General features: G+C 41.2%; 2 protein-coding genes across 3 annotated transcripts in view; both read left to right on the forward strand.

The window, feature by feature from the left end:
• The window catches only part of exd3 (exonuclease 3'-5' domain containing 3), a 42,723-nt gene extending 33,851 nt beyond the window's left edge, over positions 1-8,872 (forward strand). For both annotated transcript variants that reach the window (XM_072371897.1, XM_072371896.1), the window contains exons 20-21: positions 5,554-5,620; positions 5,812-8,872. In XM_072371897.1, the coding sequence (XP_072227998.1) occupies positions 5,554-5,620; positions 5,812-6,194 (450 nt within the window). In that variant the 3' untranslated portion in view covers positions 6,195-8,872. The remainder of the gene's footprint in view (positions 1-5,553; positions 5,621-5,811) is intronic.
• A 4,354-nt stretch (positions 8,873-13,226) lies between these two features.
• On the forward strand, positions 13,227-17,555 carry nrarpa (NOTCH regulated ankyrin repeat protein a). The gene is made up of 2 exons (XM_072371562.1): positions 13,227-13,422; positions 13,610-17,555. The coding sequence occupies exon 2, from the start codon at positions 14,104-14,106 to the stop codon at positions 14,440-14,442; it is 339 nt and encodes a 112-aa protein (XP_072227663.1). The 5' UTR covers positions 13,227-13,422; positions 13,610-14,103; the 3' UTR covers positions 14,443-17,555.
• The last annotated feature ends 5,117 nt before the right edge of the window (positions 17,556-22,672 follow it).

Below are 22,672 nucleotides of genomic sequence, written 5' to 3' on the forward strand. Positions count from 1 at the left end.
GAGCATATTTTTTTGGGCACACAACATTGCTAAAACCTATACCCTGACCAACTGAAGCCATCCCAGATCACATGGGTAAATTCAGGTGGTGACCTTTTTGACCAGGCGGCGTAAATTCTGTGTATTGAAACAGAAAAATGAACAAAACTAAGTATGTCAAAATCATATGCAACAGTAAGGTATTTTCAGTCACATGCTGGGGATACTTGATCTACAAGTAAAGTCAGGACGTTTGTTCTGGTTAAGTAGTAGTTTAAAAAATGTATGTGAAATTAACATTGCGCTCAAAGGAAGCTGCTGCTAAACAAAAACAAAAAAACCCAACAAGGAAGGACTTAATTCATCAAAATATTGGTTCTACGGACAAATAGAACGTGACATGACTCCTAGAAATTGTGCTTTATGCAGGTGAAATGAGTGGGCGCAACATGAGTCTGGGAAGCGTTTGCATTTGACTGTGTTGCATGTGAGTGGTTACATCTTTCAAATGCATGTGCAGTGTCTATGAGTGTGTGTGTGTGCGAGGTGAGTCAGAGGAAGGTGTGTGATGTCAAGCCCATACAGGCTTTGCTGTGGTCCAAGTTCAGGTTGCTGTCAGGTGGTAGTGGTTAGTTAACAAAGCTTGTAATTACCTCAGACTGCCAGGCTGAGATACTGCCCAGATACCCTCAGGAAACTGTGGGAAAGTACATTTAGTAGGTCACAGCCGTATCTCCCTTATATTCCTGCACCAGCTGAAAAGTGACTCTTGGGTAAAGAGATACTGCACATATGGGAAGAATTTATTTTGAGTTCTATTTTTAATATGCCATCTCACTGTAGGTTTTATTTGACCTAATGCAGTCGTCTGTTGACTTGATGCATGTTTTCAGCAGTAAAAGATCATCTTAAATCTTTCTTTGTAATTGTACAGTCCAGTATTCTATGGAATCCCTTCTCTTTTCATTGCTTTACACACTTTGTTTAGTTGATTATTTGAACCCTCTTTAGCCCAGTTTGTCTCTTAAATTATATGAGAATTCTTTAATATGGTTAAAGTCAGCTTGTCATCTAGTTTTCAGCATATTTATATTCTCCGGTAACCGTTGTGTGAGTCGGGAGAAGTTGTCAAATGTCAAATATTCAACCACTACATTGAAACAACTGGATGCTGTATCTGTTTGTCCAGTTTACAGGAACATAATCTCTGTGAAAAAAGAGTGAATCTAAATGATTCTACAGTCACGGCTGAATTTTCTATCAGCCCAACAGACTGTAGTGAAGATGACAGAGCGTCCCAAACAAGCAATGATGGGAGCAAACAATGAATCTGGTTTTTAATGTTTTCTTCTGCTTTCCTTGAAAAGCAATTGTAGTTTCTTGATTTAAAAAAAAAATAAAATAAAGATTAAGCTTCAGACCACAGCAGCCTTTGGTAGTGAAAGTATTTTTAACCTTTACTTGAACTTCACATAGAGACAGAGGAGAGGGCATTTTCAAAGGAAGTCGAGGAGCAGTTCATGTTCCCCTCTCACTCGTCTTCTCTCTGGTTCCCACGCTGCCTCTTACCTGACTTACCACAATTTGAATCAAATCACTTGTGCCCAATTGGCTGCTCTAACCATGTGACCTACATTGGCCCAAGAAGCACCGCCTTTTGAGATTGGTTTAGGTTTTTCCCATGGGAGCTGCCTACAGAGTTGTGTGTGTGTGTTTGAGAACATTAGGGGAAAGAAAAAAAAATCTTCCACCCCCTCCCTCTTCTGCCTCTTCTCCACTATCCCACTTTCTCTCCTTTTTTTCCTGCCACCTCCCATCCTTTGAAAATCAGTATCACACTTTAGATACCCTTTGTTGTCACGGCAAGGAGCCTCCAAAGTGTCACAATAAAGTTCCCCTGAAAACCACTGAGATAGAACAAATGAGAGAGAGAAGGGAGTAAGACAACTGAGCAACTGCCTCAAACATTTATGAGGTAGAAGTAGTTGAATATTTCATTGTACTTGATGATTTAAGGTCCTCTTTTGATTTTACACTCCCAGAAGGCCTGTTGAGAATCTTGACTCAAAGCCCTGAAATATCTTTGGCATGTTTGCAAGGGTTGTTTTACCGTGAGGAAAATCCAATAACCTCAGTGTGATTAAGACAGAAGGGTGTGTCCATTATAAAATAAAAAAAAAAAAAAAAAGCTCATTAGTTGCAGACAGAAGAGAAAAGTACCCAGAAGACAAATGTTTAAAAGACAATCAATAAGATGGCATTGTGGAGTGATTGCAGGCATCGCTTTTGTTTGAAGATGCCAGTTCCGCTGAACGACCTGCAGGCTGCGGCGACTTGGCCCACATGTTGACCTCAAGCGAGATCCGAGGTAGGTGCAGACATGAGAAGGTTTGACTCTCGGTTGTAGAAATGGTTTGACAGTTCTGTCAGTTTGGTTTTGCAAAGCTTCAGAGCTGCATAGCTTTGTGCTTCTTGTGCTCTCTGTGACATCGACATGCCTGGAAACTGCTGTGCCAAGGTAGTGCTGTTGAATAAACAAAAAGCTGCTGTTCACAAAGCTTTTTTTAAAATCTTCAGATCTGTTAATCACTGTGAGGTGTGTTCCATATCAGTGCAAATTGAAATTATTTGACTTTTTGCCTCACTTATTTGTCTAATAGATCTCCAGGATCTGTGCGATTGTGCCTCCTGTTTTGAACAATTAGAGAATTATTTTCATGGATGTTGCGTGTGTGCGAGGTGATGTGCGTGTGTCTCTGCCTGTCCGTGGCTTAGCCTTGAGAGTTCAGAGCAGGTTCTGGCACGCTCAACTCTGGGAAACTTTGGGCTGAGTAAATAGCTCGCTCTGTTTTCCTGGCCACCGCCACACTCGTATGCATGAGCCATGTGTATTCATGCAGTATTTACACAACGCCGCGTAGCCTGCTCAAATTGTAAAAAATGAATTTTATTTGTGGTTGAGTTTTTGTTTGTCTGGGTTTTTGCATGAGGCAGAATACTGAAAGAAAAATATATGTTGATGAAGGGATGAGCTTCATTCTCACAGACAGGACACCTCTGCTATTCCCACACCTCCACTGTCTCTTGGTGCGTTCTCTTGTCCTGACCTCCGTTACCACAGAGGCAAACCCTACTCTGAATGTGCACAATGTGTGAGGAAAGGGCCTGCTTTTGTGTTGAGTGGGTGGAGGCTCTTGGTTTGCTCCAGAGTTTTTCCCAGGTAACGAGTGACAAAGCTTAAGTGAGCTAGTCAGGGATCTTTCTTGTGAGTGTGGTAGATTTACAGCCCACTTCTAAGTGGAATGCTGTTTGCTGGGTGGAGCTCAGGTGTGTTGACAAGGCTTTTAGCACTGACATGCTGTCGGGATGGCTTACAGACAAGTGTGTGTTCATGTCAGGGGCCGGCAAGCGAGAGGTCACTAATGTCCCACCACGGAGACCTTTACCATGGAGGAGGGCAGGGCAGCATGGACGTGTGAACATTACTGAAGCGTAAACCCCATCTTTACACACGCACTCACACCCCAGATCCATTTTTGTGTAACACTTAAGGCCTTTCACACCAAAGCAGCTACCTGGGGGGGGGGGGGGGGGGGGGACCTCTGATTGCTATCATTGTGAATGTTTCAACAGGCTCAGCAACCCTGCTTTAGCTTGAATTAACACAGGTATGACACTTTTGAACAGTGGACCTTTTTATAAGATTCATTACTGCCATATAACTTAAATAAATTAAGAATTATTTCAATGCCCATCTATCTATCCAGGTCATTTGCTTTGGATCATGGGGAGACAACAAAACCTGGACTGAGCTAAATAATATTGTGTTTATACAACAGTATGTTTTTTTTTTTTTTTAACTCTGGTATACTCGCAACATACCAGCCAATTAAAGTCGCTCCCATTACATGCTGAAGTGTTTTAACATCAGTACCCTGAAGGCTTTAACTTACTAGTTCAGTATACCTCTACCTACCAGAGGACAGCGTTTCTGATGAGCAGGACTCTGCGTTTGATGAGACAGTGGACGTTATCCCCACTCAGCTGGACAGAGAACAAGCTTCAAGCTATCTTGACAACAGTTTAAAAAATAAAATTGATTATTCTCGTCTCATTTTGTCCACGAAATGTTGATGTCACTTTCAGAGCCCTCACACGAGGCATCACAGTTGGTTGATGGTAGTTTGCCTAAAGGAAGAGTGAGTGGTGGCTATTTTGTTCCCTTGACCGCAGCTTCCTTAGTGAACATTTGCACTTAGACCCAAGTGTTGCGTTCCCACTGGTGCTGAGCTGAGCTGGAGCTGGTTAAAAGTCGTGCCTACCGCGGAGTCATGTGACACGGGACAGGATGACGATTAAACACCATTGCACAGCTTTCAAAAGCCAGATGTTAGCAGGTGTTTACAGGTGTTTTCACCCATGCAAAACAGAATTTAAGAAAAGTTTTTTTTTAATTTTGGATATTTGTTCTGAACATCCATGAAACTAAAGAAAAGTTGACAGTAAACATTTACTGCTTCACCGTCATTTGTCTAAAAGAGACACAGGTTTTTTGTTTTGTTCATTGTCAAAGAAATAAATTGATAAAATAAACATAAAATAATTTTTTTTGCCTTTTATTATAGGGCTTTTTGATTTAGTAATTTTCTAATAATTTTGAATTCATGGAAACTTTTTTTTTTTTTTACATGAAAGTCTATTTCATTTCTATTTGTTATTTTGTATTCTTTCTTACTTTTTTCTTTCTTTCTTTCTTTTTTCTCTTCTTTCTTTCTTTTTCTTTCTTTCTTTCTTTCTTTCTTACTTTTTTCTCTTTCTTTTTTTTCGTTCGTTCTTTCTTTCTTTTTCTGTCTTTCTTTCTTTCGTTCTGTCTGTCTTTCTCTTTTTCTGTCTGTCTTTGGAAACTGGTTAGACTGTCGTACTTCTCGCTGCTGCAGCATTACATTTAGTGGTTTATTTCATAAGTACATGTTAGCACAGCGTTGACATCAGTGTTTTCTGCCTCTGTGTGATACCTACTTTCACTTTAGTAGCCACATCTGTAAAATCAAATGTAACCAAATTTACCACAGCTTTCACTGGAACTGTAAAGCTTCAGCATTTACATTTTTTTTGACATTATGAAAAAAAAAAACAGTCATTCTTCTCTGTATTTTACTCTTGCTTCTCTTCTGTGCTGCTGTACTTGACTGTATTACATTAAAATGCTGTGTGTGCATTTTACCACGTTAATCTAAATGAGGGAGGGGGAATATAAGATTGCTCCCTTCTTTCTCTTGTTGTACATTTTTGCTTTTGTCTTGAAAATGAAATTTGCTCTCAGGCGAGATAGAAGTACATATGTGGCACAAATTTGAAATGAGCCAATTTGTTTTTCTTTGCTATGTTAATCTACTTTTAAATAAAGAAATGTATCATCAAAAATGCTCTAATTCACAAAAATATTCAGTAGACTGAAAGTACTCATATAAACATATTATTATGTGTTTTTCCTCTTTTTCAAGGATATTTTTTTATTTAAAGAGTTAAAGCTCTTGTAAACTGCTCTTTTTTAACCTGCTTGTGTTTTATCAGGCGTGTAACAGCGATCAGTATGTGGCTGTTCCCCGAGCGGACATGATCACGATGCTTAAAGACAAAGGTGTGTCAGCTCCTATTGTTCTCGCACAATCTCTCACAGTTACATGAGAAACACTGTTAAAGTTTTTCTAAGATGCAATATGGAAGCCATAGTTGTGTTACTCCTTTGGAAATTTTAACCTCAGAATGGTTAATCACACAAAATGTAGCTTTTTAAGAATGAAGTTCTTAAACTGTTGTTTTCATCTGCAGGATATTTGCAGGACCACAAAATCTCTGACCACATGTTAGAGAAGTCCTGTCAACAGGAAGACCAGAAGCTTGATGACATTCTGACCCCTGGTGTGACCCCTGAACCACCCAGGTATGCCACTCAGTGTCGCTGGGCCTCCCTTTCAGGACTGGACCGCGACACCCTGACCTTTCCAGGGGGGTTGCCCATCCAGCTCCACACCGTGCCCCCCGCCCTGCTGCAGAGGATAGCGCTGTTCTATGTCTGCACCAGATGTGGCAAAGTGTTCTGGGAAGGCTCTCACTTTGGCCGCGTCCTGTCCTTGTTTCAGGAGGTCTTCCGCATAACGGATGAGGACAGTGACTCAGCTGCAGAACACTTTACAGTGACACAGCACAACTGACTGATGAAGAGGTGCTAATGTTGACCTGAAACACGCATAACTGACTGACTTAAAGAGGACAGTCAGTTAAAGTGTGACACAAGTAAGATGTTTGAGTTGGACCATGCACTGTGTACCTTGTGAAATAATGAATAATTTGGGTAAACATGGAGAGATTAGTGAAAAATAGGATGCCATTTCAAGCTTTCTTGCCATTTGATGTCAATCTTACTGTTGGGTTTAGTTGTTGAGAAGAGACCCTGCAAGGAGATCCACATTATACAACAAAGACCCCCCTCAAGTAATTTTATTCACCCCCAACAAATTCCAGTCTTTACAAAAAAAAGACACATCAGTTTTTTTTTTTGTTTGTTTTTATTTGGAAGTTTGCCTGCATTAATGCACTGATTACAGGTGACGTCTCCAGTTTCATAGTTTTTGCCGTCAGCTGTATTTATTTTTTATCATTTTAAAATTTTTAGGCTTTATTAAAGTTTAAGACTCTGTTAGCGTTCAAATGCATTTGAATTTCAGCGTCCCTTAGATGTGCTGCACTGTGTCCACATTTTGCCCTGTTCTTTTCACTCAAAAGGGCTTTATTTCATGCAGTAAACAAATGCTTTGGTTTGGCACAACTCTGTTAGGCACCTTTTTAGTTCGCTTTTTCCATTGTCAGGAGCATCCCTCTTCTCCAAGCTGAGAAGTTGTTTGATAATCCACGTGCACAGATGGCACATCCATGTGCATATGAATTCTAAATCCATGAGCACGTTATAAAAAAAGAAAAAGAAAAGGAAAAAGCACGTCTTTTATTATTCATAGGTCTTTTTCTTTTTTTAACTCCTCAGAAGCAAGCTTTAAGTTAGTAGGTGTTATGACCACTCGGAGCTTCTGTTAACTCTTGTATATAGAGCCTGTATATTATGTTTGTGTCACTATGGCCTCACGTAGCACCCCAGTGACAAACGGCTGATCCCATCCATTTCGAGGGGATACCAACTGCCTTGGAAAGCCGTGCTATGCAATGGAAAAAAAAGGTAAACGTTAAGTTTGTTCAATGCAGCACAGTATGTGACCTTGTTATGTTTTACTTGAAAGCTGTGATGACAGCATCAGCGGTACTGTATAGTTTCCCTTTTTTGTGTACATTTGTATTCTTTTATTGTTAAACCATGAGAGTAGTATTCACTGTGTCTGTCAGCAGATGTTTTTTTTTTGTTTTGTTTTTAATTCTCTGCATTCACAAAGCAGATGGTGAAGGATTGAGGGTGAACAGATTGATGAGGTCATCTAAGCTTCACTGATATCTGTCAGGTGTAACACTAGCACGGGGGTTTCCTACCCCCGGGCTGAAGAGTGGTCTCACAGAACAAACCGGCACATACCAACAGAATCCCCTCATATTTTCTCATACCGCTTTGCCTCTGTTCCCTAATCCCACGCTGAATTTGAATGATTGCAGAAAATGAGGTCACCCACCGGGCTCAGAGATAACCAACGCTGCAAATTCTGCAATTAAAAATTTTCTGGTGTTTCTTGGAAAAGTATGTGGTAGGCATTTTTTGTTGAAGCTACAAGCAGACGGCTACACCCATAAAAATGTAAGAATCCTTAACTGTAGCCAGATGTGCACTTTCCTTTTATTGATCACATGCATCAAAAAAAAAAAGCCGCAGAGTGTTTCAGAGACGGGTCATGCTGTGAATCACTGAGGTAAATTAGCTTGAATCACAGCAGCTGCAGGAGGAGGTCAGACATTTGGATTTTCTAACTTTATACCATGAATAAACTGAAACCACATTGAGACAACAGATGTGATTAAGGAGTGATTAAAGAGAGAATCTTTTGGGTCGCTGATTTGAGTTCGCAGCAGCCTGAACCGTTCGATCTCCATTGCAACAGTGGACGTAAATTTTTCTTGAAAGGTTTGACTGAACACACTCCTCTCTGTCCCTGACAGTCCCGTGTTTTAAAGTTGTTCAAATCAAGGTTGTTTACGCGTCTGTGGATGGCTTTTCACATGTCTGGACCAGTTTGAGTTCGGTCCTCTTGAATTTCTCAGGAGCACAACAAAGATCGAAAGTAGCTTGGTTGTTTGTTAAAATCTCTGAAATGTGTTCCTTCTTCCATCCCTGAAACTTACTTAAACCATTTAAGTTGCTCACTAACCACGGGAACAGAGACTTCCATATTCTGCATCAGGTCTTAATGGGTTCAAATGATAACCGGCTTGTAAACTCCATAAATCCAAAAACTAGATGTGCGTAACTGTTTTTATTTTTTTATTATTTCTGTTCATTTATTCATGATTTTTTTTATTTTTTATTTTCATTTAAGCTGTTTTTAAAGAATAGATTTTTCTTAGAACAACCTTAATACTTGGTTAAAAAGCAGAAGAAGAGAATGGTGAGACAGTTCATTTTCATTTATTTTTTCACAACATCAGTAACAACATGTGATTAAATGATATTCCAACAATACATTTTTGATACTATAATTACTAAAAAATGTATCACTAAAAACAAGTCACGTTTTTGTTTAAGCAGCAGGTGTTCACGGTGTTACCAAGAGGTTTTTTTTTAAAACAAAATGCAAACCAAAAAAAAATCCTTTAACTCTTCATTTTGATTGATGCAGTAAATACTGTTAAATGAGTTGGTGCATTATGTAAATAATAAAAGGGTTTTTGTGTAAATTTGGGACACTTTGGGACTGGTTTATTTTCTTTTTTTAACTTTCCTGTTATTTCTACAAGTCTTTGATATTATTGTAAATATGAGTAAGATTGAATTTGTGAAAACATAAAAAAGATCAGTGAGAGGTCCTTAAACTGATCGATTTAAATAATAGATTTTTAAAGTTTTTTTTTCAACACATTATCATTAGTCTGTGATTATCAAACAAAAAAGACTGTTACCATTAGTATGTTTTTCTTAAATTATAAATCATAGCCCACAGTTTCTGTACAACGATCCAACTAGGGTCGGAAGACAATGATTCAGTCAGTTGATTAATTATTGTGTTTTTGAGACGAACTTAACCGTTTCCAACGATGTTGAATCGTCATAAATTAGACTTGAATGTGTGGGGAAAAGATGATGATAAACTAACTGCATGACTGGTCTTGGCAGCAGAAAATGAACACTGAGCTCTGGTGGGGAGGCTGGACTGAAGCATGTCTGTGGCGTGTGTCATTGCAGAAAAAGATCCCCAAATCCGCCAACGAGAGCTGTCTGAGCCGTCTATACCTCAAGTTGCTCCTTTATGATATAATACGGGCTCTCTCCTCTCAAACACACATACAACTCTTGGGTTGCCGCCATGCGCTTTTAGAAAGCAGACTGTGTTATAGCTACAGTTACACTAGGCTTCCCTAAAGTATTTTTATTGGTATGAATGAAGCAGACACCCTATAGCTCCCGAACAGCCCTTGTCCCGTCCTTGTCCGGGTGGTCGCAGCCCTTGCAGAGCCTCTGCAGAGCACGAGCTCTGCGCTGCAGCACCGTGTTATTTGATCCCTGCTCTTTCTTTGCTGGGAAGAAAAGCTCGCCTCTTTCCCACGCTCTGAGGACACGTGGTGCCCGGAATGAATTGGATTCAGAGGAACCTCCCTCCTGGTTAAACGTCACCTCCCTCTCACTCTCTCTCCCCTCTCCCTCTCTCTCTCTCCCTCACACACAAACACTTGTGCTTTCTGGTATGAATGTAACACTGTCGCGGCGTCGTGACAGAAAAGATGTTCATTAATTCGGTTTCCCTCCTTGTATCGCTCCGGCTGTGCGTTTTCATATTTGGACTCTGCGGTAAATACACATTCCGGGAAGGCACGGAACAGGACTGGAGGCTCCTCCCGTCTTGTCTGACCTAAGCCGAGCCGGCCTCGGCGCCAAATCTCAGTCCAGAGGACTGAGGTGCCTGCCGCTCCAGTCGCAGGGCTCCACTCGATGCACTTGGTTCTTTCTCAGTGTGGAACCCCCCCCCACCACCACACACTCACACACACACATATATTTCTTTAATGAACAGACAGAACATGGCATTCGTCATGGCTGCACGAACAGAACCAAAATAATAGCTATTATCTATGAGACGAAACGACGTTGACATTATGCCCGCCATTGGCGGACGCCTTTACGCACGCACGGAATGCGCAAATTATGCCGCAAAGCCTGACGGAGTGTGAGAATAATTGAGAATAAGAAATTGGGGGGAAAAAAGTGAGAAGTATTTTATCTCTAGTTAATCGAGTGTACCTTGGCTGCCTCCCAGGCACACATTTCTAAAAAAGACTCTAGAGTTAAATGTATGTGTTGGGGAGGGTATCTGCAGAGAAACTCGTCCAGTGGAGAAACTGTTGGCTCCTACAGTCTGTGCAAATGTTTTCCAAGTGTCCAGACGCGCTGCAGCTAAAGCTGTGATAGCGGACAGATGTTCCTGATTTCCCAGAAAGTGTTCCGCGCCATCCAGTAACCTAAGACAAAACAAAAGCACATGCACGGTACTCTGTAAAGGTTCTAGGCGATTGAATTAAAATGAGTAATTATCTTTAATGTAAACACAAACGCACTTGCCTTTAAAACAGCACTAACTCTCCAAGATGCTCTTCAAGCATCTTTGAAAGCTCGCCACGGTTCTGTCTCAGTTGTTTCTGTTCATTCATGTAATCCAGAGAGGAGGAGGGGGTAACCATCTGTTGTATGTTTGAGATTGTCATGCTGCCGAATGAATTTGGAGACCAATCAGACGCATACCTGATGGAGCCATGATGGAAAGCAGCCTAAATATTTAAATTAGGAAAAACTTTTTCCCAACACTATATGGAAAATAATACGAGTCTATGAACTTTGTTCTAATATCAGTATCTATAACCCATCACCTTCATCCCGTGCCAATGAGATTGTTTGGCATCCAAACTCCCCATATGCCATGCATGTCTATGTCGTGTCACAGAACTACCACAGAGCAGAACACATGTCTGTTTCTGCAGCCTAAGTAGAAGGTATGGGTTTGGAGTTCACCGCATTTCTGTGAGTGAGTCAGAGCTGCTGTCTTTGTTTGGGAGCATTTGCAGCTGTGGGGGCCACTTGTTAGAAAGGAACAAACAAAACGCAGCACGTAAACAGCCAGCACAGGCTACACCTACAAGTATCCAGAGCAGATCAATCATAACCTCCTACGTGTCATTTCACCCATGCGTTGCCGTCACAGATCTACATTTCTACACGAGCTACAATCAACAAACAAGAGTACTTCATTCTAACATAGTGCTTCGTTTAAAACTGGTTTGATTAAATTTAAGATTTTTGGTTTGCTTCTGTGGAAGCACATACTTTGGCCATGATTATGTGGCATCAGCTAAATGTTTACTTCCATGGGTTTCTCATTTAAAGCACGGTGTCATCTCTGCAGTCTTAATGTTTTCTCTCAATGATCTTGTGTTGCTGTTAATGAGGTAGCTGAGGTGGCGTTTTCAGTGATTTTAGCAGTTTTGTCTCGGTTTCGACTTGAGCAGGTTTTGGCCTTCATACGTGCGATCTGTGCTGTTGTTTCCCTTCCTCCCTCCCTCCAGATCACACATTTATGCAAGCAGTTGCAGCCACAGACGTGCGACAAATGTATAGTTCAGACTGTGGGAAAAAGAGGACAGTGTGAAAGCCGCCAACCATTACAGCTGAGAGCAGTTCAGAGAGTGTGACACAGATGAGATAAACTTCGGGCCGCCAAAAGGAGCAAACGGTCCGATGGAGGCTCAGATTTGCCTGGTGTGGTTTCCATGTACGTTTCTCTCTCTATCTTTTCGTCACTTTTAATGCTCATTCGCTCTGTTTAACTGTGCGTCTGTCTATCACCACCTTTTTCTCTGTGCACCTCTCGCTCTATCTATATATCTATCTATCTCTCACGCAAACACACACTCACAGACACACAAACAGGCGCCCAGTTCCCACGGTGGCGCGGGCAGCTGAGCGGCGTGTCAATCTGCGCAGAGCGTCACCTCTTTTCACTTGCAAAAAGGAAGTAACGCGGGGCTTTTGTTATTTGAAGTCCCACAGTCTAGTCGTTTTAAAAACAACTGGACTATATCCGCCGTTTATGATTTAAACAGCCACCTATAATCTCCTCCTCGGAGATGTTTTTACACGGAGAAGTATGACCAGGAAACTCGGCCCGTTTGGGGTTTATTTAACTGCCATAACCATTTGGTTCAGAGGTAATTTCTTTCCCGAGAAAACGCAGACTCTTTAACTTATGTAGACCTTAAAGTAATGGAATGATTCATTCACATCCGAGTCTGTAACTGTTTTGTTGTTGTTGTTTTTTTTTTTAGAAATACTCCAATTTGGACGCCAGGACTTTTTGTACATTACGTATTTAAATGTAAGTGCGACAGAACTGGAAAAATCCCTAAATCTCTTTCCTTTTTATTTCATATCTGTGCACATATGCAGCCAGCAGCTCTTGTTCATTCTGGGGACTCGTGACAGAGAAAGTTGGGCCGCTTACTGCCTGGCCAGCAGCGCGTTGCTGGGAACCGCACCCTCTCTTGGACACCATCAGCACCCTCTGTGACACCCAAACATAATTGGGTGTCACAGATTCCAGACATAAAAACTATTTTAGAAATCCTGCGACTTTTTCTCATTTTGAAAGAAAGTTTCTTGTTAAAACTTACGCCCAGTGGCATACCATTAAAAAACTTAATCAGGTTTTAGGTGTGCCGTATATGTAGTTTTGAAAAAATACGATTGTTCAAATCAAACTTCCATTTGATAAAATGTCGCTCAAGCTGTGGGAGCTGATTGATTGGTTGCTGATAATCCTGTGGATGATCATCTCCCGGTTCTAGCAGCACCGTTCCCCTGTTCTCCAACCCGCCTGGCCGTGCAGGAGATCGGATAGGAGATCACCATAATATTGCTGCGGGCGGCTTGTTTAATATTTCTGCTGCTACATTTTTGCCTCCTTCCTCGGCATACCACGCCCCCTCCCCATAGATTCACAGGGCTCTGATCCCTCCCTCTAACCGAGCCGACAGCCTATAACCTCCCCGGTTCTCCGCCCATTCCACCACAGTTGATTCTTTGGGAAGGCATTGTCATGCAAATAAAGGACGCGTAAAATATTCCCCCGGAGCTCAGCGCAGGGCTCAGACTCACACGGACCGCGAAGAGGACACAGCCCAGGCCACAGTGCCACACGGTGGATTTCTATCGATTGCGTCGCCACGGGACCCGTCCATCTGTCACAGGTAAGTCAGAAAGCTGCGGCGGATTACAGTTCCACACACATTTTGCTGAAAAAAGTGGGGTATCTGTGCGTAAACGTGTGCATACGGAGAATTCTTGTCATTCTTGGATGTGGCGGAATGTGGGGCAGTCTGTTAGTGAGAAATCGGGATTCATGCGGACTTCTCTTGTCATTTTTGTCTTTCCCAGACACCCTGGCCGACATTACAGCCAGGAAGCAGGTTGGACCGCTGAAGGAAAACCGACGGGGATCCAACAACTAGGAGGCTGCCCTGTGGAGATAGTGGTCATTCTTCCAGTCTCCCCAAGTGAGGTCTGAGGTGTCTCCTCTCCATCCCCCTGTGCAGGCTACCTGCTGCTGCTACCGAAGGAGAGCTATATCTAGAGACCCCTGGATCTCTTGAGAGAACCCTTTTATGTTTTAGGGGATTTAGGATCTCTCAAATATTAACATTTTTGCACACCAAGTGTGTCATTTCCTCTCTTGTCCTTTTTGGGATATATATACACAGTGCTCTTTTTTCCGTTTTAGTACTATAAAGTGCCTTAACAACTGGTTATAATCCAGTGTAACTGTGGCATTGTTACCTGACCAGAGACGCTCAACAGGGAGAGGACAGTTATTAACAGCTTTAGAGCCCAGGCAGGATTACTTGTTCCCTACCCTTCAGCGAGCTGCAACTATGAGCCAAGCGGACGTGTCGACTTGCTCCGCGCCGCAGAGGGTTTTCCAGGAGGCGGTGAAGAAGGGTAACACCAAGGAGCTGCACTCGTTGCTGCAGAACATGACAAACTGCGAGTTCAACGTCAACTCCTTCGGGCCAGAAGGACAGACGGCCCTCCATCAGTCCGTCATTGACGGCAACCTAGAGCTGGTAAAACTGCTGGTGAAGTTTGGTGCAGATATCCGGCTGGCCAACAGAGAAGGGTGGAGCGCTTTACACATCGCCGCCTTCGGGGGCCACCAAGACATTGTGCTATACCTCATCACCAAGGCCAAGTATTCCTCTGGCGCCCGGTGATCTGTCTCTGCTGTCAGGTAAAAAAAAGAAAGAAAAAAAGTTAAAAGAAAGTAGAAAATTAAAAAAATAAAAAATACATCAACAAACGAAACAATATAAAACTGCAACACAACACACGGAAAGCCAGGCTCTTGTAAAAGCAAATAGACTGCCATTATTTACAAAGTTGTGCCAAATTATATATTAAAAAAAGAGATAAAACAGGCCTGCACAATAATCTTCTCTCACTGTAAACCAAACGGGACCCTCTCTGCACTCCTGAGCGAAGCACCGCATGGTCCACGCACAGCGTTCCAGCACGAATAGTTCTCTCTCTATGTCACACACACACACACACACACACAAAAGAAACCCATCTCGGTGAGTTTGTTGGTACTAAAGCTTTCTTCTTGAATGTTAAACGAGATCGTGTCATCCCACTCTAAAAGAAACCGATCTGTGTATATTTCAAATCGTGTGTGTGTTAGGACTTCAGAGTGCAGATGGCCCAGTTTTTTTCCCTCTCCCTGACCTCCAATTCTCAGTACAGTCGAATAGTCTCTTTGTGAGAGCGCAGATTTGACCTGTTGCTCCTCATTGTTCTGTAAAACCCTCTTCTTTTTTAAGTTATTTTATGTGAAACACGGCACTTGATGCTATATGGCTGCATGCTGGAATATCTGAAAGGGAAGACACATGAACAAGAGAAGGGTTGCCCTCTGTTGGTTATCAGAGGTCTGTTTTCTGAAATACATTTTTTTATTCAAAGAGCTGCATTATAGCTATCCAACACGTTTTTTTTTTGTTTCCAGATGTGTGATCATTATGTAACAACAACTGACTCCATCATTGTTGTGAAGTACTGTACACAAATAGCTTTACTTTGTTTTTAAAAGGAAAAAAGAGATAGAGAGAGAGAGAGAGAGACAGTAGCTGAATGCGCTCTGCAAGCAGATTTTTGCCATGCTGGCATCCAACTTTTCAGGCCAGTTCGACCACCTTGCCAGTGGTCATTGTGTTACTAAAAACCGCTGCTTTCGCTTTGTATCAAAAAAAAGAAAATTGGAATTCACTTTATAATCTCCTTTCAGTATTCTATTAACATCCTAGTCATCACTGTGAAAACAGGCTGGGTTTTTTAAAAATTTCTTTTATTTATGAAGGTACATTGAGAAGATGCATTTTTGAACATTTTTTGGTTCTTCTTTAAAAACAAAAGTTTGAAAAAAAATCAGTAGTGTAAGAATATCATGGGTGACTCAAGCTGCTTCAGACTCTTAAGTATAAACTGTCCCATGTGGAGGTAGACCTGCCACCCCCTCAACACCCACCACAACCCTAGATATCCACCGCTGTAGCCTGTTGGACTTTCTCTTCCTCCTCCTTCTCCTGTTAAAATGACTTTGTTTGGATGCCTTTTTCCCAGCTACCTCGACTATAAAGTATTCTCAAGTTGTTCCGCTTTCTCGCCACCCTACAACGTTGTTTGGAGTCTGAAGAGATTCACAGTTTGTCTGTGAATCATCTGCATGCCAGTATGTTTCTGCTATGTAGCCTAACAGACAGACGGACTTCAGTGCAGAAGATGCAACGAAGCCATTCCTGCATCCTTTGTCGGGACAGTTTATTTTACACTACAACCAAACCAGTGCTCTCAAGCAAAGCATCATCTTACCTTCTTGCAAGGGAGTCTGTCTTTCTCTCTCATGCATGACCCCCACCCCCTCCCCTCCTCTCATCAGCCTGTCTTTTTTTGGTTCTCTATTTGCTCTCTCGTTCATTAATGGAATTGTCTCGCATGACTTATAATAAATGCAGGGAGTTTTATTGCACAAAAATACGGAGCCTTGTGCGCCCCCAGTGTTCGTACGGGGTAACTTCAGGAGCTGAGGCTTTGAAATAGTTGCTACTACTGAGCAGGACCCTTATACTGTTGGACGATGAAGACAACAACACATGACTGTTGCAGGATGTCACACAAAAAGGAAAATTAGGTTTCATAAACTTGCCTGCTGCATTTTGAAAGTCATGGCACCCTAACATTTGTAACAATGCTGCTTGTGTGTTTCTTTTTTGTTAATTTTTTTTAAGCCTACTGCTAAAATTGCCAACAGTTGTGTAGAAGCTTCACAGTAACACTGGTTCAACTCATGAGAAGCTGTTGAGAAAGTTTTTTTTTTGTCTTTCTACGTACTGATGTGTGTTTGCGTGTCTTTGTTATTGTGTACTTCTCATGAGGCCTGTGTCACTGTGTCAGATAGGGTAAGAACTGCCCAACCTGGAACAACCACAATGACCCATAACCATGGTTCCACCACATCTGGTATAGCTTGGTATCAGGCAGCAAATGAAATATGCATCGCTTGTGTTAAACTTGATTTTTTTTTTTTTTTTGAATATTGCACTGACTTGTTGAAAAGTTGGCTTTTACAGGTCAACATTTAATTTTTTTTCTGAATAGAAAAAAAAAGAACAAACACAACAAAATACTATTGTATAAATATATGCTCCAGGTGATAATGTCCTAATGTGTGTATTACTTTGTGGGAAAAAAAACTATTTTTCAACAAAGATGTGTGTATCTCTGTGATTGGGTGTATGTATATATACATATGGATATATATATCAATGCTGATCATGATGATATCTTGGGGCACTTTCTTTTCTGAAGTGCTGTCTTCCTGTTTTGTTTTTTAAAGGGGAATAATACATTTGATGGTAAGATCATTGTAACATGATAAAAAAAAATTGCACGGTTGTGCAGTTATTTGGCTTTCCTGGTCATAACATTTATGACGTAAGGAGCCTGCTGCCGGATTGGTGTACATGAGTGAGATGGGGATTTTTTTCTATAAAATTGAGGAAAATAAAGAGAAAAAGAAAAAGTGCCACTTCTTTGGGCCAACTTGTGTTTCTGGTCTTGCTTCATTTCAAGTAAGAGGAAGTGGATGGATTTTTCATGAGTGATGCAGATGTTCCATCTTGTCTGATATTTGATCTGTTTGTTTGTTTGTACTCTTTTATTTTTGAACATTTGTAACACTGTGATGATGACGTCATGTCACGTGGAGATGAGTGCTGTATTATTTTTGTACGTTTGTGTACAAGCCAGTAAAGAAATCATTAAACTCGAATTCTTTGTGTATGCATTTCCTCCTCAACTCCTGTTTCCCTGGGCTTGACACACTGTCCTCCCTCCTGTTGCATTTTGGTTGGTTTGGGAAATACCCCCTCCCCCTCCTGCCACCCTGTCTTCCAAACCGGGCCCAGCCCAGATCCCCATTCTCTCCTTTTGTCATTCATCTGGCCTCATCCTTTCACTGCCGGGATAAAGGAGCCCAGTGCATTGTGGGAAGGCTCAGTTTAAAGTAGGATCCCCTCCCCTGTGTGTGTTGTGAGAGAGCTGGTTTTATATTACCCCTCCACACACTCAGAAACTTTCCAAAACACTCTCCTCTTGTGCTGTCCTTCAAATGATGAAGACCCAAGCCTTGCACTACATTCAGCTTTCACCTAACAGCCTGTTTTTACCTCTGTGTTTCTTTTTTTGACTTGTTTGTGTCATTTAACCAGCACTTTGCCTAAAGTTTAATTACTCTTCCTCAATGATAGACTCACTTGTCTGGAAGGGGGACAAAAAAAAAGGATCAGATTTTCTCCTTATGTCTGCTGGTGTGATTTCATTTGCATTGCATGTCCTCACAGCCCACTGCAGTGATGCATAAAATGGCCTTGAAAATGGCTGATTGGACAATTAGCCACTGTCACTTATTTCAAAACTGATAAGTGGAGATAATACACCATTCACTCAGTTTCATAGACGTGCTGAGCGGCACGTTATTTCCCATGGCTGCAGAAACGGTTAATTTCCCTATGTGCCTGACATTTTCGCGTTGCAACATTTTCTGGGTGTCGACCAGCTTTAACCGTGACCGTTTGAAGATTGCAAATGTGATGGAAACAACAGTTGCGGTGTGGGAGTTTTTCATTTCAATGTGAAGTCAAGTGAAAAAAGGAGTAGTCGCTTACTTCTGGTTCTCACTGACATGTAAAAGTGTGTGGTATTGGTTAAAGCAGCTGTTGAGCTCGCTTTCCGAGTGACAGCTGAACCGCACATGACCTCAGCTCAAAACTTCAGCACATGAACTGCACTGATCTGATGCATTTCTTTGTCAGATACTAACAGCAGGAAAGTTAGCTCCTTTAAACTCCAGCCCCTCTGTGTTTTGATACCGTGGCAGGCAGAACGGGTTATCTGGCCTGCCTCTACCTCCCTCCCATCCAGTCTCTCACTTCTGCAGGATGTTTTTGTTGAGCTGGGTTCCCATTGTTCACACACTGAGTTGGCTGGCCTCCCAGGGTTGCTGCTGGCTGCTAGGCCCCCTAATAGGTTCTTCATGTGCCTTGGCTTTCCTTGCGCATCTTGGTCTGGCCTTTGCATGGAGCGGTCTGTGCTAGTGAGCCAGACAACACAAGGCATTTTTTAGGGAGGAATTTTGGAAAGAAGACTGTGAAAGAATATAAGATCGTTATTCATTTGGGGAACAGCACAAAGTCCACAAAAAGTTAGAGAACAGGAACAAATTCACTCACAAGAGTGAACAAGCCACCTTGGCATATATGTCTCGTTGCAGCCATGTAAGCTATTTTAGAGTCCTCAGTTGTATGTCACAAGTAGCAGAGACAGTTAAATAGTTTTGGTGGGTTGGTGTTACAGCAGCTGCAATCAAGTGCATCTGTGTGATTATCTTCCACCTCTATTCAAAAGGCCATTGTTCACAGGCTCATAAAATATTCATATCCATGCTCTTCCCCCCTAATTTGAAGGCTTACACTTGCTCAAAAACAAGCAAGATTAACCGAAAAATAATGTAAAATGCAATTGAACTGGTTTTGCAGCAGTTTTATAACGGCTGCTACTCAACATGTGTCCGGAGAAATGAGCTGTGATTGTGAGATCTTGCTTATGACTTCCTCTGGAATGCATTGGCTTTGACTTGACTGGTGTCTGATTGAGTAAAAATGTGCAACAAACGGCTCACTTGAACAACAGGATGGAAACACATAAGAGGAACTTGTTGCCAGAGAATGAGGAGTGATGACAACCCAACAAAGAGGAACCTTCCAGTATGTTGAATTAGACTATTTTATTTTCCTTTGCCCTTTATATGGCATCTTTGCTGCTGTTTATACTATATGACCTCAGAAAAGGACAGTACTTCTTTTTCACAGGAGGCCATTCAAAGTAAGTGGGGAAAAGAAAAACAGGTCATTTATTCTTGAGGTAGACATTTCTACTTGCATATAAGGGTTCTAGTTACCTTCTGCCAGTTGGCATTTTATAGTCTCCTCAAGACCTATGAAAAAATGTTTGAGATGGGAAAAATTCTGCAGCTTCAGATCCATTTGAAAATATGAAATCTTTCAAATTATTGAGGAGTAATGCACCAACTCTCCTACACAGGTGACATCATTTCGGCTGCTTGATTGCACATCTTCTCGCTTTTATCTCTTTCCGTCACCTACTAAATAGTTTTCTTGCTCATCTTAGGGCATGGCAACTAGCATCGCCAACATCATCATAAGTGTGGTTTGGTTAATGGAGATTCCATTACACAAACAACTTCTTTTCAAATAGATGTTTATTCGGGCAGAGCAACTGCCAGTGTGTGGGCGTGCAGAGCCATAGATGTGTTTTCAACAATTAATTGACTGTGACACAGCAGAATAGCCGTCCAAGCAAGTACTTTGTTCTCATAGTTGTTCACCACATCACACACAGCACCTTGAATATTAGCAATAGAAATTTTAGAAAACATACGTATTCATAATTCAAACCGTAACTAGTTGATCTTTTGGCCACCTGGTAGAAGTTGGGTAAGATGGAAAGTCAACACAGACATATTTCACTTTTCTAAAGTGGGTTCTAGATTGGATGGAAGGTTGACTACCACACATTGAGCAGTTTGATCCATGTCTATTATACTGTCCATCTATTTTTTTTTTAAATGTTATGCCTATATAAGTTTACCTAATGTTGAAAAGTAAAAGTTTAGTAGACTGATCAGATGTCTTTCCAACATGCTTTGTTTCTGTTTGATGAGCAGTGATCTGAGTGTGATCGTACCCACTCTTCACACTCGTGGCCTACACAGCACTTTAGTTGCTGAGCTAACTGGACATTTGGAAAAGACAGGCCGGGTACAGATATATAATTTAACCTGAGGGAACCTGCCATGTAGCCCATACGGTAATTTTCAAAATGCCTTTTCAGATGGTATTTCACTATGTTGGTTACTTTTTTTCTCTATAACATGCTGTGTTGACACCTTTTGCCAGCCTCATGAGATACATTTTTCTTGTACATTTTCCAACCTGAATGTTGCATGTTTTGATACGTGTTTGCATGTTTTATAGGATATGGATCCGTCTGTTCTCCTTGTAATTTCGGCTATGTGCAGTAGCTAAATGGTCTTGACTAAATTTCTTAAATTACTGTTAGTAAATGTTATCCTCTGTAGTGATTTTACACACATTACTGAATGCACAAATAGTCTAAATACTACACCTCTAAATAGTCCAAACTGTTGAAAGTAAAAGCAGTAAATGTGCTCATTTGAAAAGCTGGCATTGTGAGGTGTGGTAGTTTTATAGATATTTCATCTCTGGTTCTGTATACAAACACAATTATGACAACACATTAAGCAATATCTAATGTCCTGTGTTCTTTAGGTATACTGAATAAAGAACACAACCTTTTCTTTAAAAATGGATTGGAATCAAAGTATCAAGTATAAATGAGTACAAGTACCCCACTTTTCGAGTTGTTTTTCAAAACTCTTTGCTTAAACTGTCTTTGTTTGGTCAGAACATGAATACTCTCAAGTCGGGTTTCTGCAAAGAAAATCTAAAGTGATCTTTTGAAAAGGCGCAAAAGACAAAAAAAAGAATCAGAAATGTTTCCAGTTATTGGTTTTGAGCGAATAAACTAGACTGCACAGTACCAGAGGTTAGCAGTACAGGCTATGTTGCTAGTAGCTGTAATTCAGTAGAAGACGTAATTGTTCTAACTCAAAATAAAACCATGATAGACATCAACAATAAGAAAATGGAGAATTGCTTTCATATCTGAAAATATCTGGGATATCATATCATATCTGAGTACTCTGAATTTATTGTTTTCCGGCTCAGATCAGAAGCAGTTGGTGGGTTATGTATTTTTAATCTTTGCCAGATCAGATGGGATTTGCAAACTTGTTTCCATTTTCCCTAATGCACTTCAGGTCTTCTACACAACAGACAAGTGAATGAATAAATGTTTTTTTTCCCCATGTTGATTTTTTTGTTGTTGTTCCTTTCAGCTTTTCTTTTTCATATCCAAGGCGAATAAAAGACTACAATGAAAACCAGGCTACAGAAGCCCAATCTTCTGGCTGGGCCAGTCTTGCACCAACACTTGCAAACTTACAAGAGGACACTTGTTACTGGAGTGTCCACCAGTCATTTTACATCCCTGTAGAACTGTCTTTATGTCCACTTGAGGAATGTACTGGATATGTCAGACCTGTCTATGTTTTACTGTTGTAGTTGCTCCATCAGGTTAACTTTCTCTAACTTTGTAGATCTGCTGTTCATTGCTTGGCAGAATTTTTATAGTTTTCTTTTCTTGTCTACAGTTAGTCGGGACAGGGAAGTAAGTATTGCTGGTGGTGCCAAAGATTATTTACTGATGAGGTGTTAGTGGTGACAATCCCTCCTTGTGATTATTGTTGTATTCCACAGTCCTATAATGTATCAGCACATTTTTGGTTTACTTCTCCTTTTTAAAATGCCTTTTCAGACGGTCTTTCACTATGTTGGTTACTTTTTTTTCCTCCATTTCACAGATTGTCCTTCGAGATCATTTTAGTAACAGTCCACATGCAGTAAAATCTGCAGTCTGTGATGCTCGTGGATGACAGTGAGCTTTAAATCCTGCTGATAGTGCACTTTCTCTCTGAAAACAAAAACATGTCTGTCGCTAAACACGACCAGCTAGCATCCCCCTCCCAAAGGTCTGCCTGTGAGTAAGAAGGGGAGTAAAAGAAATAGAGAGAGGCAGAGAGACAGGTGGTCGGGCTGGTCTTTTCCTTGCCCTCCGCTCCCTTTTGAACTCTTCTTTCATTCTTCCAGTTCATTCTGTGCTTCTTTCCATAGCTCCAGTGACAAGGCGCTCCATTCACTGCCTTATTCTTCCACCCCTCCCTCCTTC

This window comes from Leuresthes tenuis, unplaced genomic scaffold (assembly GCF_036924035.1).
Source record: "Leuresthes tenuis unplaced genomic scaffold, fLeuTen1.0.hap1 SCAF_19, whole genome shotgun sequence".
Classification (NCBI taxonomy): Eukaryota; Metazoa; Chordata; class Actinopteri; order Atheriniformes; family Atherinopsidae; genus Leuresthes; species Leuresthes tenuis.